General features: G+C 34.3%; 1 protein-coding gene across 6 annotated transcripts in view; it reads right to left on the bottom strand.

The window, feature by feature from the left end:
• The window catches only part of SCLT1 (sodium channel and clathrin linker 1), a 47189-nt gene that overhangs the window by 19951 nt on the left and 12006 nt on the right, over positions 1–15232 (bottom strand). For all 6 annotated transcript variants that reach the window (XM_080589468.1, XM_080589467.1, XM_080589469.1 and 3 more), the window contains 9 exons: positions 13317–13407; positions 13052–13143; positions 11211–11388; positions 8203–8301; positions 6220–6291; positions 4170–4244; positions 3498–3643; positions 1993–2185; positions 485–681 (listed from right to left, as the gene is read on the bottom strand). In XM_080589468.1, the coding sequence (XP_080445594.1) occupies positions 485–681; positions 1993–2185; positions 3498–3643; positions 4170–4244; positions 6220–6291; positions 8203–8301; positions 11211–11388; positions 13052–13143; positions 13317–13407 (1143 nt within the window). The remainder of the gene's footprint in view (positions 1–484; positions 682–1992; positions 2186–3497; positions 3644–4169; positions 4245–6219; positions 6292–8202; positions 8302–11210; positions 11389–13051; positions 13144–13316; positions 13408–15232) is intronic.

The raw sequence follows: 15232 nt of genomic DNA, 5'->3' as shown, positions 1-15232 counted from the left end.
AACTCATTTGTATCCTCATTAATGACAGTCAAGTGCTTGGAAGAGAACATCAGATATGTCTCCCAATATGTTTTTTTCACCTTATTTTACAAGTCTAGGGACTCATTCCACAACTGATTTGATGAAGACTGTTCTGAATAGAGATAAATGTAGGAGTTTTCATAATACAAAGCTATTTTTCTACACTGAGAATGCTATATTCTGAAAGAGAAAATTAAAAAGAATATATTTCATTTACTTTTTGTCATTACAAAATTCATACACATCAACGAGATGTGAAATTTCAACTTCAGTGATTAGCTGCTAACTTCACAAAGGGTTAAGTTAAAATGTTCTAAAGAGAACAATTTTTTCTTTTATTTGCTACAAGCACATCATCTATTCTAGATGGTTTGCTCTTCATTGCTTTCCACCATCATACTGTCATAGCAAATGGTTACCAGAACTGTAACAGCTGCCAGAACAACAACAAAATTGCACTTACTTTAGCTTACTGATCCTGGCTTCTGCAGTTTCACTAAGACTTTTTGTTTCTTCTTTCCATCGATTTGTTGCTTTTTGCTGAGCTACCAACAGTCGTCTAAGTTCAGCAGTAGACTTTTGACTGGTGTCCTCCAATTCCTTCAGTCGAGCTTCATATCCATGCTTTTTCACAGCATGCTCATGCTCCATTGTGCTTATCTAGAAAAAATACCAATAGGATACAACCAAGTCTCTCACTTCCTTCTTTTTTAAAAAACTCTTGAGCTAAATTTATAAGCATTTGCAGAAAGCATGTAACATACAATAATTAAACTTGTAATTATATACTCAAATAGATGCATGTTCCCAAAGCCAATTTAAGCAAATAGTACAACTGACAATAAAGGATAATGAGCTGTGTATGCTTATTTTTGTAAATAAACTTTATCACTCTCCCTTGTGTTTTCTCCACAGAAACATATTTTTTCTTTTCATCTAGCCAAAATGTGTTAGGACTTCCTGAACTGCAACTAAAATCTTTTGCACATCAGAGGAAAAGGGAGGCAAGTAACAAATCTTATCTGTGACTGACTATAATGGAATCCGGCCTGATTAGGGACATTCGAAGATCTAGTATTTGTTTTATAACTGCTACCTGTCTGTCATGCTTGACTAAAAGGTTCTAGAGTTGGAATAAGATTTCTTTTTTGACTGCTTTTTTTTTTATCTTGAGGTACAAAGTGGTAACTGGATTTGAGATGGCCCTCATTCATAATTAACTACAACTGTTTACTCAAGTCTTCTTTGTTGCTGTAGATTCTTAGATCCCTTCCGTATCTTCATACTCTCAGAGTTAAGAGCAGTGGGGAAAGCATCAGCTCTATATATTTAGAAAGCATGTCAAGTATCAAAGCCGTTATTCCCTTCAGAAGCTAAAGGTACAATGAACCTGCTGAGATTAGCTATTAATACATTATCCCATATGCAGTCTGTTCAGGTGCATTAAATGAAACATTCAAAAAGAACATGTCTTTCAGCTAAGTATCTTCTTTGCAAATATTCACATAGAAATATATTCTCTGTCCAGAAAAAACAGAACTAATGTTTGACAACCACACCATTAATAAATTTGTTAGTTACGCACTGCTTTGATAACATAGTAGATATGCAAGTAGAGGAACACTGTACTGAGAGTCAATATATTCCTAACATTACAGACGGTAGATAAAGATCTGGAATTGGAATGGGTAAAATCACTTGAAGGTAAATATGCCACTATTTGGAATATTCATCTTATGAAAGCATAGAATATTGGGATCCTCTTATCAAGCTGAAAATAACACATTAAAATACAACCTAATTAGCCAAGGCTGAATTACTCAAAACATCATGAGGACATACGACACTACAACAAAATTACTTATAAAGCAGAAAAGAGGAAGCATCATCGAAACTTTCACTCCCTTTCATGCTGCCTTATTAAGTAAATATCAGTCCTACATTAAAATAAAAACAGCACATAAACCATACCTTTATTTTTGCTTTTTTTTGAGCCTCTACGGCCAGTTTTCTCAAGCCTTCCATTTCTTTTTGCAATTGTTCGTTCTCTTGCTGAAGTTTTAACCTTTGTTCACTGACAAAACCACTCTTTTCTCTTTCTGAATCCAGAATGCTTTGCAACTTACAGATGATTTCCTGGCAACGAGATTTCTCTTCCTCAGAGCTGAAAGAGAAGAAGTCTTGTTTGAACTCAAGAATAGAGTCCATTTTACATTTTCATAATGCTACTTTGCTGCAGTTGCAATGGTGTGAAGATAGGGGAGACTAAGTTTGTAGACAGCAACAAAATCTTAATAGACCAATTGGTCTAGTAGGACACTGCCTCTATTGCTGTTAAAGGAGGCTGTCAGGAAGCAAACTGAAGGCAGAAAAACGAAGTTCTTCCTGCAGTTATGTTTCAGATATAGAACTCACTATCACACTATGTTGTAGATGAAAGATTCAAGTAATCCATGTAACAGTAAGAGCGATAATTAAACATATAAATCTATGATGTCACTTCTGGACATTTTTAAGCAGCCCATCACTATTAGAATGCTGGCAGAGCATTCCAGTGAAGTATCACTGTCACCTTGTACTAGTGTTCAGTGTTTCCCTTAGATGACTTCATTTGGACAGTACTGGTAAAAATACATAAATTTGGGACAGATTTTGGTCTGACCCAGTACATGCATCTCCCTGTTTCTCCCTGAAAGCTTATATCAGCTCAGTATGTTTAATGGCCTTTACATCTAGGACTACGTGCAAGTCAGCAAAGTATTTTATCAAGCCTAGGGAATTCATAAAAGCAATCTAACATTCTAGCAATCTCAGTAAAATGGCAATGTGGAACAGTAGATTCTCATTTTAAACACATTTCTAGATTCCCAAATGATTGCTCTGGAGAAGAGATAGAATTTATGATCATTGAAGATCATAAATAACTTACAGAGAATCCTACACTTTTTATTCTGAGAACAACCTGATCTAAAAACGTGTACCATACCGTGCTGTTTACCATTACATTACTGGAACTACAATAATATCTATTAGTTCTCTGAACACAGACCTGAAATGCAGTATGCTACATAAACACGGAGTGTTACACATGCACTAGAAGATACCACACTGCAGATGAATTTATAAAGTAATAAATTCTGCCCAAATATTTCAGAGCATTACTTTTCCTACAAACAGTATTTAGAAATACATCAGGATTTCAAATAATGTACTCCAATTTTCATAGTTTTGTTAAAAAAAAGAAAAAACTGCTTGCAATTCTAGTCTTGTAAAGAAAACTTTTCACCCTGTAGTCTGTTATCCCCCTTAATACTTTTATAGTGATTCATAATTACCCTTGCTTCAGAATTATGGTAACTTGATACTATTCCTGCTACTGATGGAAAATGTGACAAAGACCTAACACACTATCAACAGCTAGTTAGAAATAATTTCCATTATTTTCTATTCCTGTCTCTGTAACATCCATGACTTACTTCATTTCCAGCTGTTTCAGTTTATTTTGTGTTGTCTGTAGACTCAGCTGAAGGTCACCTTTTGTAGTTTCTGCAAGTAGATACTTCTGATGCAGTTGCTCTAGTCTTCTATTGTCAGATTCGTGTACTCTGTCTTCCCTGTAGATCTGAAGAATAAAATTCCATGTAAAATCAACTTTACCTTGCACGGGTGATTGACAGTGTAGTAATGACAACAATGCTACTCCTCATTGTGCCCTATTTTTCAGATTTAAAAGAAAACTGAATTTCATCGAATTTTAGTGTTGCTGCTACTTGGAAAACAAAAGGTTTTCAAAGTTTTTTCATCCATTTTGTTTTCAGTATATTGAGCTTAAGTTTAACTGGAATATATACCAAGATTCTTTCAGATTATGTCGAGTACCTCTCCCTTTACTTTTTACATTTTTCAAAGAGCACTCTTTTTCAGTTTAGAATTACAGCTTTAAAATGATTTCCAGATTAAAAACTTAAAATACTGACATGAATATTTACGGTTAAGAAAAACTACTCAACAAGTAAGAAACTTAAGGGTCACAGAACTGTCCTTCATTCCAATATATGGGAAAAACATGGAACATAAAAAATTAACACATCTTTTCCAACTGAAGAGAGATCTTAAACATGATGTAAAAATGCATATAATTGCCTTACTTTTTCAAGTTCTTCTTCCACTGTTCGCTTTTCTCTAATGGCTCGTTCAATTTGACTCTGTTTTTCACCACATTCCTATTTTAAAATAAGTCACTTTAAGTACATCTAATCAGAAATAACTCACGATAAAAATTCAAGAAGTGCCAAAGCCAAATACCCACCATTGCAAATGTAATTTTTGCTGCAGGTATGTATGCATTCAATTATATTTACCTGTTCATGATTTTCTCTATAGGATAAGTCATTCACTACATAGACTACAACATGCAAAATGAAATTTTTTAGAAATAAATTTAATCCTTAAAAAGCTGCATACGAACCAAACTCTTTTAGTCCCCCACATCAGTTGTTGCAAGTTCCAAGTTGATTCAAGAATATGATGATTGTGATGCAGACTTTCTCTTAGTATACTTTATCAACTTTCGTATACTTTATTGCTACATGTGCAACTACAGATATGCAATAATCAGCTTTCCTTGCTTTATTTATCCCTGAAAGAAACAGGGATACTTAAGAAGTGCCACCACATGGCAAGTATTTTCTAGAGCACAGGATCTCACTGTAAAGAGGCTTGTGACCTACGATAAGAACACGCATAATCAAGGAATAAACTTACACAAAGAAATGGGTAGATTTGCAGAACTCTATTATTTTATGCAAAACCAGGCAAGATTCTCAGTAAAAGTAAAATACGACTGTATAAAGTAAATACTATATAAAGTAAATCTAGTAAATATAGTAAAGATTATTTAAAGTAAATCTGCACATTAACAATGAATTTTCAAAGCAAAGTATCCTTTATACCTAAATTTGAATCTCTGCACTGACTGTTGAGACACTACACACAGTCACTTTTGTTAAGCAACATTAAAGGCACTGAATGTTGTATTAATGACTATAGACATGCAAGGGGTAAAGTACTACTATAATAAACCATAGTCCTAGATAATTACTCATAAATAGTAACTATTCCATACACTGGACTATCATCTACCTTTTTTTGTTTCTTGCCCTTTACACAAACTAAACTGTACAAAAGAGCTGTGAAGGTACTCTATACCGGTAGTGAGGAAATGGTTACGCAGCGGGACTAAACTGCCTCTGATCAGACAAACTGTGAAAACCTGTACAGATCCATGACTATAATAAGTCCTATTAGACATATAATAGAACCTATAATAGGTCCTACTGGTTCAGCAAAGTCCACCTTATTCCTGTTCCCTGAGCCATTCCTTCACAGATGAATTTCTTGAGAGGCTCAGCACAGACTCTAGCTCACTACTTACGTATTTGTAGAGAACAAAAAATAGTATCAATTCTATTCTCCCTATCCGTTTATTTGCATGTATTTCCTCTGCATTGGCCCTATGACAAATCCAGACAGGTACAGGAGAAGAAATGAGAAGTGTGTGCTGTAGGAAAGTTGTTATTGATAAAGACAAGTATTTTGTTAAGTGCGAGTGGAGCACCAGTACTACAAAATCTACACCAAGATCCTCTCCAAAACAGGAATCACACAGTATTTGTGTCTATTAGTACACCGTATATGCACATAAATTATGAGATTGTTGGGGCTGAAACAAAAGTTTCTTGTGCAATTTAGAATATTACTGCTGGCCATAAAAAAAACTATACACAAACCCTTCCAGACAACACTATAAACAAAGTATTTCTAGTAGAATCTAAAATAAAAGTATCCCAAACCTACCATTATTGACCAATGTATGCAACATAAACAAGACAAAAAAAAAGATAAAAATAGTCATGACTTTTTTTTTTTTTGTCGAGGGGGGGAAGTAGGAGAACTAATCACTAGTAACTTCTAAGTAATACTAAAGATAAACACCATTCTAGAAATAAGAATATCAAAGCTCTGATATCTTTGTCTAAAACAAAGACTCCTCTCTCTTCACCAAACTGCTAAGAATATCAGGAGATGTAGGATTTTACTTGATTTACTTTTACTTGAATTTAGTGTTTAACTTGATAAGCAACAAAAAAGTTTCAAACGTTTTGCTATCAAAAATACTTTTGTAAGTCAAGACCATACCATTTGGAGAGCTGAAAGTTCTTCTGTTAGTCGAGAAATCTGTACATTATATTGTTTCTTTGCAGAGTCTACCTGCGATCAAAACCAAAAAAAGAAAGAAAAAAATCCCGTGAACTATTTTTCCATCCTGTTTTTACATAGAGAATCACAGAATTATTTAGGTTGTAAAAGGCCTTTGAGATCATCAGTTCCAACTGTCCATCTAACACAAGTCCACCACCAAACCACATCTCTAAGTGCCATGCCCACATGTCTCTTCAATACATCAGGGGATGGTGACTCCACCACCTCCCTCAGCAACCTATTCAAGGCCTAACCACCCTTTCTGTGAAGAAATTCTTCCTGATATACCATCCAAACCTCCCCTGACACAACTTGAGGCTGCTGCCTGAAATATATATTGTGTATATGTGATGCTTATATATAAAAATAATGAGACTGCAACAACTGATAAATCTTTCTATATCAATGTTAGAATAATGTTTATTATCAATCCATATTACTTTAACTGAGGGTGTTTAGAAAAAAAGCAGAAAGACAGACATCACAACAAGGCCTTACAAAATAAACCGTTAAGACTATCAGAAAGCTGCTGTCCATTAGGTGCAAGATATCTGCAACTTGTTTAACGTGTATTTTCAAAAATATTTGTTAACTCCTGGAGAAACATGACAACTCATATTCTCAAATTTTACTTTTAATGCTTTTGATAGATTCACTTTTCCTGGGATTATGTCAAAATAAGAACAAGGACATTTCTAAATTTCTAACTTCTCATTAGTAGTGTTGTCATAACTAGATTGAGTGGTTATCCTATCTGCTCTTTAGCTCTCACACCTTCTCCAAACCACGCATGACATTAAATACTGCAGTTTTAAGTAATCCACGTAATTTTTGTGGTTCTTTTGGGTAATCAACAAGTAGAATGCACAAACCATTTTCATCCTCATTTTAAAAGCTTCAAAAATTTATGTAGTATGTTTCTGAAACCTCTAGAAATTAAAGGAGTGGAAATAAAAAGAATCCTTTCATCCCTAAACAATAAACACGTACATTGTGTCATAGTGAAGACAGTGAAAGGAAGCACAATCAATGGCACCACTGAAAACTTACAAACCAGGTAATTGATTTACACTGTTGTCTACTTGAAATAAAAGACATTTTAACACATTTATATAACAAGCTTCTATTTCCTCTGGAGTTTGCCTTAAAATAAAGCATGTCTATTTGACATGTGGGTAATTGTTGAGAACTTCCAGGTAAATGCATTTTAACCGCAGATGGGAAACAACATAAAGAAAACTAATTTTGTGAAGAGTCTGTTATCAAAAGAGCTTCAGTTTTTCAGCCACTCATAAAAACAATAAAAATTGTAAGGACACAGACTGTAAAATCTTTGATGTCATTTCTCTACCGAATGCTGGTTTTGAAGCGAACTGTGATATTGAGTCTTCTACTATTAGCTGTACTTGGTAGAAGTCTTATTCGCTTAGAGGAATATTCTGAAGTACTGAGATGCCAAAAAAGTGACAGTATAACTCTCAACAGTTTCTATCATCTGACAGTATATGATAAGCATCAGTAACTTCCAAGATGAGGCCATATATTCATAAACTAAATACACTGATACCAATACAACTAACAGACGTTAACGTCTGTTAACGTGCTACTGAACAGAATTTCTGAAATAGATGCCAATCTTTACATCTTCACCTTCTCTATACCCGTATGTGCATCGACAGGAACACTTCTGGTTCATGAGAGATAAACCAGTATAATTTGGGTTGGAAGAGTACCTATCTAGATGATAAAGCTGAAGAGTACAGTACTGTCAGTATGCTGCCCCTGCTACCTATATTATCAAAACACTTGTAAGAAAACAGCTGATTTGATCACGCATAATATGCATATTCATAATACATAATTATGTCAGATTTAGCTCTGTAAGTTCACAGTTGATTCTTTCTAAACATCATAACTTACTGCCTTCCTAATTCTTGCAGCAGTGTCTTCTGCAAGCTGAGACATTTCATTTTTCATCTTTTCGATTTCCTCTTCCTTTTGTTTCTCCCCAAACAGTGCCTAGAAAAAAAAAAGGAACTTGAAATTCTACTGAAAATATTTCAGTCATGACATAATACCTAGTAGTGAGAGAAGAAACCACACATAATCACTGTTCAAAAGAACTTTTTGGCTTGCACTTTGGAGAAGCTGACAACAAGATCCATCAAGAACACAAACAGAAATGTCACATAGAAAGATCTGTTAAGAATCTGCATACCTGAATTCTCTGTTAAGAATCTGAATACACACACACGTATTCCTACAGACATCTGAGCATTTTTTGCTGTTGATACACTAAATCACTCATCTTCTAGAAAACTAAAAGAATGAAAATTCACAAGTAACTAATGAATGCATATGCAATCCATTTCACAGTGGATAACAATGAACCAAACAGCTCTTCAGCACAAAAAGATGGTGAGAATCACAGAAAAAAAAGGCTAGTAAGAAGCCTTTCCAGAGGAGGATGAAGATAGTAATGTTAAAGTAGAACACAAGATACTGGTCTGGAAAGATTATGGAAGGTAATACAGATCTCTTGATGGGATAGATGAAAAAAAATCCTAGGTGGCACATTAAGAACATGTAGATGCAAAGGGAGAAAGACATGAAAAACGTTGCTAATACAACGTTGATACAAATTCAGCCTGTAGAAGGTTACTCACTACAATCTGTAATATGGTGCATCATATGTCATATTCTCTTTTACTGCTCCCATTCAATTTCTGATTTGTTTCTCAAAGTACTCTTAGATTTCTTCTGATCTCATTTTGTAAGCTTAGCTTTGTGCGCTTTACAATGTTAACACAAAAGAAGGAGCGCTGTGACAACCCTTTACTCCCATAATCTCATAGAGATCAGGGAGGAACCTCCATGGCAACAGTGTAAGACACACAGTTAACTAAATGTACATATTAGGATGCATTTTTTATTCTGTTAATTCATAAACTTCCCAGCTTTAGCCAGTGCAATAAATTAACAAGTGCTTGCAAATCAAGTTTTTTCTTCCTAGAACGTTACACTAAACTTGTAATGAGCCACTTATCTGTAGAAGTTCATTAAATGTCTCAGATTCGTAATTTGCATCACAATAAATTCTACTGGGCCACTTTTTTCTGTCAAAAATGGTGGGAAAAACACTGCTTCGATGTACCAATATGTAGCAGACTAGAAATGTGATTTACACTTCTTACCAGTAATTTTCAAATGAAAGAGTGATTTCTCATTTTTAAACTCTGAAAAAATGAATTAATTTTTACCTTTTATTCTTCATACTCAGGCTCCAGGGAAATGCTGTTAAGGATACAAATGTCTTACTAGGAAAAAGGAACTAACAAGTCCAAAGGTAGCCAGCAAAGGAGGACATAAAACTTCATTTTTTTCTTTCTTTCCTTTTTGAATATGAGCCTAACAGGTGAAGGGAACTGTAGAAGATCAGGGCATAAAGCAAGTAAGATGCAATAAGTTATGAATGAATATGAAAAGGAATTAGCATGTCAGGAAGAAGCCATCCAAAGTGTATCCTAAGTTACTATAAGTATATGGGAAGAAAGACTGTAACAAGAAAAGAACCCTCTTTTGTGAAGCAAAAAGAAACACACAAGTTACTGGGCACTACAGTAACAACCAGGACCTGTAAGTCTTGTCAAGGTTTAACTCTTCTGGAAGCTGGCCAGAAGATAGCAGGATCTCTTTAAAGAGTTACTCCTCCTTTCAGACAGGATCTTCCTTGTTTGTTACAGAAATGAAATCAGCATGAGCAAAAAAGACAACATTAACTCTTGTATTCCAAAAGGTAAAAGTATAAAGTTAAGTTAGATTCTCAGGAGGCTCCTCGAGTTTGAAAGGCAACTTCAGACTAAAAGGAAATGTTTATCTCCTTAACTGCTTGACTGTTCAACATGTTAGCCCAAACAGAAAAAAGTCTCCATATGTTCCCATGGTCATTAACTAATCTGGACTTCATTTACTGATGTGTAAAGTCTATTACATGCATTAAAGTTCTGTCTTGCCAGCAAACGCTATTCATTAGATTGCTAAAAGCCTGATTTGAGCTGAAGTTTAGCATGAAAACAAAGAAGCACCCATATTAAACAACAGTTTATCAGTCCCTCCACCCTATTATCCTAAAGGGCAAACAGCTGATACGTTGGAAAAGTTAAGAACTGGGAAAAGAGGATGAGGGTTTTTTTTTTTTTTTTTGATCAAGAGATGCTTCTAGACCTGCTGGATTAGAGTCTACCTCTAGAAGTTTTGGTGGATTCTTCTCTTTTGAATGTGACTGTTTTCATATCTATACTTTTGGCATAAACATTATCCTGTAACAGTTGAATCATTTTTTTTTTTTTGTTACAGCCTCTCCGACACGTCTAGCTGTCATTGTTGAATCCTGCACTTTCCTAGTTCTCCCACCTTACTTGAAATACACTGAGCAGTACTGCATGTTAAGGTGCACTACGTTTAAAAGCATTTTTAAAAATCTCATTCTGAACATTCTATTAGTTGTATTGAGTGACACTAAGGATCACATAAGTGTGTTCATAAGACCCTTTTCTGACTGCAAAAAATTAAGTTCAGCATGCTGTACAGAATACTTGAATTTCATCTGCCATTCCAGCATACACACTCAAATGCCTTTGCAGTTTTTTTACTGGCTGCCAGCTTTGCTGACTCATTACTCAGAAACTTTTTCAGATTTCTTCTGAATACTTAAGATCTGAACACAAAGCTCACTCTTGGTGGCTTATGTCTATCATATAAAAAAAAGTCCCTATAGTTTCAGCTTTTCTTTCCTACCCATTAACAAGTAATATAAACTAGTAACTATTCTGACAGCCCTATCTAGGTATTCAATAAGATTTGCACTTCACAACTGCGAGTGACTCCATTTTCTAATATATAAGAAATACTTTTACCCATTACCTTACCTGACTTTTTTGTAGGTTAGCTTCTTCTAAGAGCTGTATGCAATCTTGGACTTTTGCAACTGCATCATACTTCTCCCTTTCTAAATTAGCGTACTTTGTCTGAAGCTCTCTGATTTGTTTTTCCAGGGCTGTTCTTTCTGTTCTCAGCTGTTCAGCATCTTGGACAGTAACACGTAATCTAAAAGACAGTAATAATTTCACTCATTTAACAATACAATGCTTTATTAAGACACTTCAATTATTTCAAACTAAGCTTGTAGAAAGTAAAATAAAATAAAAATAGTCAATACTGCATTCCTGGTTTTCTGCTTGTTTTGGAGACATTTGTCACACCTTAGAAAGAAGCAGAATTGAAGGAGTTAACTCAGATACCTACTCTCAGAAAATCCTTAGAAGTATGTTGCTATCCTGGGATACATCATTGAAAATGTTCTATATTAAAACAGAATAGAACAGCCCAAGAAGGAATAAAGTTCTCCTCTGCGGAGGAAATGGAATAATTGGATGTGGGCAATGAAGTTGCAGATATACCATTAGAACAATGAAAACACTGGTAATTTTGCAACAGCTCAGAAATTCTTATTGTTTAATTATGATTGTCAGTATTGGCAGGCATGAGAAAGGGCAAGAGAGTCTCAGAGGTATCCTCAAAAAAATATCTGAAAGTTCCGAAGTGCAGCTTTATTGAATAGAGTGCATAGTTCCAAATATACATAGTGAGTGTTTTGGAAACACTTGGGCTGCCTTTTCAGGCAGTCATGCTGGTTTACTTTCTAACGTGTTTACAATAACACATACACAGAAAGAGAGCCACTCTATTAAAACGCAATTTCTGGAGAACCAAAAGCCCATAGAAACTAATAATGCTAGCTAATTCCTTGACACATTCTAAAATGAATTGAAGAGCCTCTGAAATGCTTAGACAAGTAAAATTCAATAAGTAGAGGTAGCCAAACAAATCTGTGGAAATATTCAAGGCTGTACTTGACCATACAAAGACATGGTTCCCCATGAATTATTTGTTTTCCAGAGTTATTGAAGAGTTCACAGAGCTATGAACAGAGCTGTGAGCAAGAAGGGAAAATGAACAGTCACACAATTATTCCAGTAAGAAATTTATGAATTCTTCTTACCTATCAAGTCATTTGTCATTCTAAAATTGCTTACCATACTTGAATCAAAATTACTGTCCTCAGCTCCATGTAATATGGCTACACTTGATATCCTTGGAGAGTGAAGGTGGGGGGGAACGCACAGAAGAAACTGATTGGATCTTAGATCTTCCAGTAGACAGTGCTGGAATTAAAATTCTATTCCTGATCACTCGAACAATTTTTGTAATTTGCATTTATTGGAAAGTATGCTTTAGCAATGTTATTAAAATAATCTTTTTTTTTTTTTTTTTGTATGAAGAGTGATGAACTAAGACCTGAAGCCAGATCACGGACAGAAAATCTGTATTCACCTCAAAAACAGCTTCTTTACATAAAAAAAAAAAAAATCAAATTCTAATGCGCATTTTTTTCTTCAAAACTCCACCTAACACTAATGAGAGTTGAGTAACTAGAATTTATGCACTAGAATGAAAAATACGTGTCTTTTCTCCATTATAGTCAATAAAATCAGGTGCTGCGTTTTAACATTTTAAACATATTGAAGACAGAAGCTGTTCTGCAAGGTTATAGAATAGAACAAATAAGGTAGAGAGCAGCCAAGCATAAAACACCTGTATTTTGAGAAAACAGACTTACTAAGAAATACAAAACTCAGAGACTGATAAAAACTACATTTTATCTCACTTGTGAATATCCTTTTAGTAACATCCAGTGAGATGTCTTTACCTTGTTTCTAATTGTTTTATACTAGACTGCATTTGCTGCAAGCGTTTGTCAGATGCTGCTTCTCTTTGCTGGGCAGATAACACATCTTCTTCCTAGAAAGAATAAATACATTTTCCAGGTATCGTCTGAATTTCATTTAACAAAACAAAGGTATACCAACAAAAAACAAGTCAGGGAACAACTTGCCATTAATTTAACACCAGCAACTTGCTGACTGACTAGCATTTTCAGTTGTAATTTAAAATTGTGCTTCTCTCTAGAATACCTTTCTCTCCAACTGGCCTTGAAGCTTCTCTGTCAATCTGGTCATTTCATCAATCTTAGCACTTGCTGTCCGTCCATCTATTTTGGCTTGCCTGTATAAAGAAAAGAGTCTATTAATTACACTTCAATTATTACAGGGGCAAAAAAAGGACTCTGTTACAACTTTGTTGAAATAGCTGTGAAGGGCAGTCAGATTCCATAATACTTTAACATGGCAGAAGAGGTTTCCCCCAAGCATGTGGCACAATGAGAGAGAAAGACCAAATTCATCAGGAAGGTACGTTGAATAAATATTTGGGAGGACTAGGCAATCAAAAACTTGGAGTGGCTCAGTAACTTAAGTATAATTGGCCTCAGATACTTAACACTGAAATAATTTTCAGAATTAGATTTCGCTTTTTAAATCGATTTGTACAAAGAATTAAAAAAAAATGTTAACCATTTCTAAAGAACGTAACTGATGTGCATTATAATTTGAAGAGGTCTGACAACAGCTGAAACAGAAAAGGAGAAAAAAATGGGCTAGTTAGTGAATCAGATTTTAAACACAGTAAAAAGCTCATTGAAATGAGCAATGCTTCTATTCCTCTGACGTGGGAAAAGAAAGACATACAAAGTCCCTCACGTGGGTGTATAACCCAATTATTTTGGCTCAGTATTAGGGTAAATTTAAAGACCAATGATTGAAAGTATAATAAAGTTAAAAAAAAAAAAAGGCAAACATATAGACTATTGCAAACTAGAGCACTAACAGTCATGAAAGAAGCCAGAAAATATTGAATATTTTTTAAAATCAACTTCAAGCAAAAATTCCTTAAGGAAATATCATTTTTTTATTTAATGGCATAAAAGGAAGAAGCATATTATGCCTAAGTGAAAATATTAACCAACATACACATAATCCTAGCAACTCTACAAAAGTTTCAGTTTAATACATCAGACAAGCTCATCTTGTTATTATTTCTTAAGAAAGTAAAAAACAGAAAAAACATTATTCCTAGACTTATGGCCCTCACTGCAGGTCCAAACCTTTGATCTTATCCCGTATGAAAAGGGGGTGCCTCCTAGAAAATGCACTGTTAAATTTATGAGGGCATTTAGTTGCTTCCCCCAGAAATATATAAAATGTGTTGCAAAACAAAACAAAGAACTCTAAACCCAACATAAGGAGAGAATAAATATATATATATATATAAAAAAGAGATCATAAAATTCAAGACAGCTTAAGTACTAAAAATGCATTTTAATGACCAAACTCTGCTTCAGATCAAATTCAGGGATGTGTGTTTAAGACGTGACAAATTGATTCTAAAGATGCAACTTTGATTCTTCATTGTGCAATTTATCTTTGATACAACCTTGGCAAGCTTTTACCTTTCTGTTAATATACTGAAATGCAGCTCTGAGCAATTCAAAGTTCGTATGTTTATATGTATTATCTTCAGACCTTTTAAAACATTTCAACAGCATATATCTCAAAACATTTTTGATACTCTCAGCTAAACTCAGAAGTTCACTGCACTGGAGCAGACAATTTGACAAATGAGTATCCAGTATCACCAGAGTATCCCCTCTCCAGAGACAGCCATTAGGAGTTAATTCAAGAGAACAATAATACGGTGAGCTATACGACTGATTATATACGGTGGAACTTTAAAATATTATATTAAAATATTACACATTAAATATGTAAAATATTGTAATAAAAATTCTAGCATTTAAAGAAGTGAATCTGTTTAATCCTCAATTCTCTCCACAAATACATCAAATATTATGTTGCTTATAATGTATGGCAGATTATGGCCCTTTAATAGTTGCATAAATGCAGATTTGTTATTATTTAAACATTAATGAGTAGCAGTAACTCTGTTTTTAAATACTTCTTAAGAAGTTTTCACCAAATTTCATTATTTTTTT

This window comes from Anser brachyrhynchus, assembly GCF_964034855.1.
Source record: "Anser brachyrhynchus genome assembly, chromosome: 4".
Classification (NCBI taxonomy): domain Eukaryota; kingdom Metazoa; phylum Chordata; class Aves; order Anseriformes; family Anatidae; genus Anser; species Anser brachyrhynchus.
The sequence above is the reverse complement of the archived record's forward strand: the minus strand, read 5'-3'. Positions and strand labels throughout refer to the sequence as shown.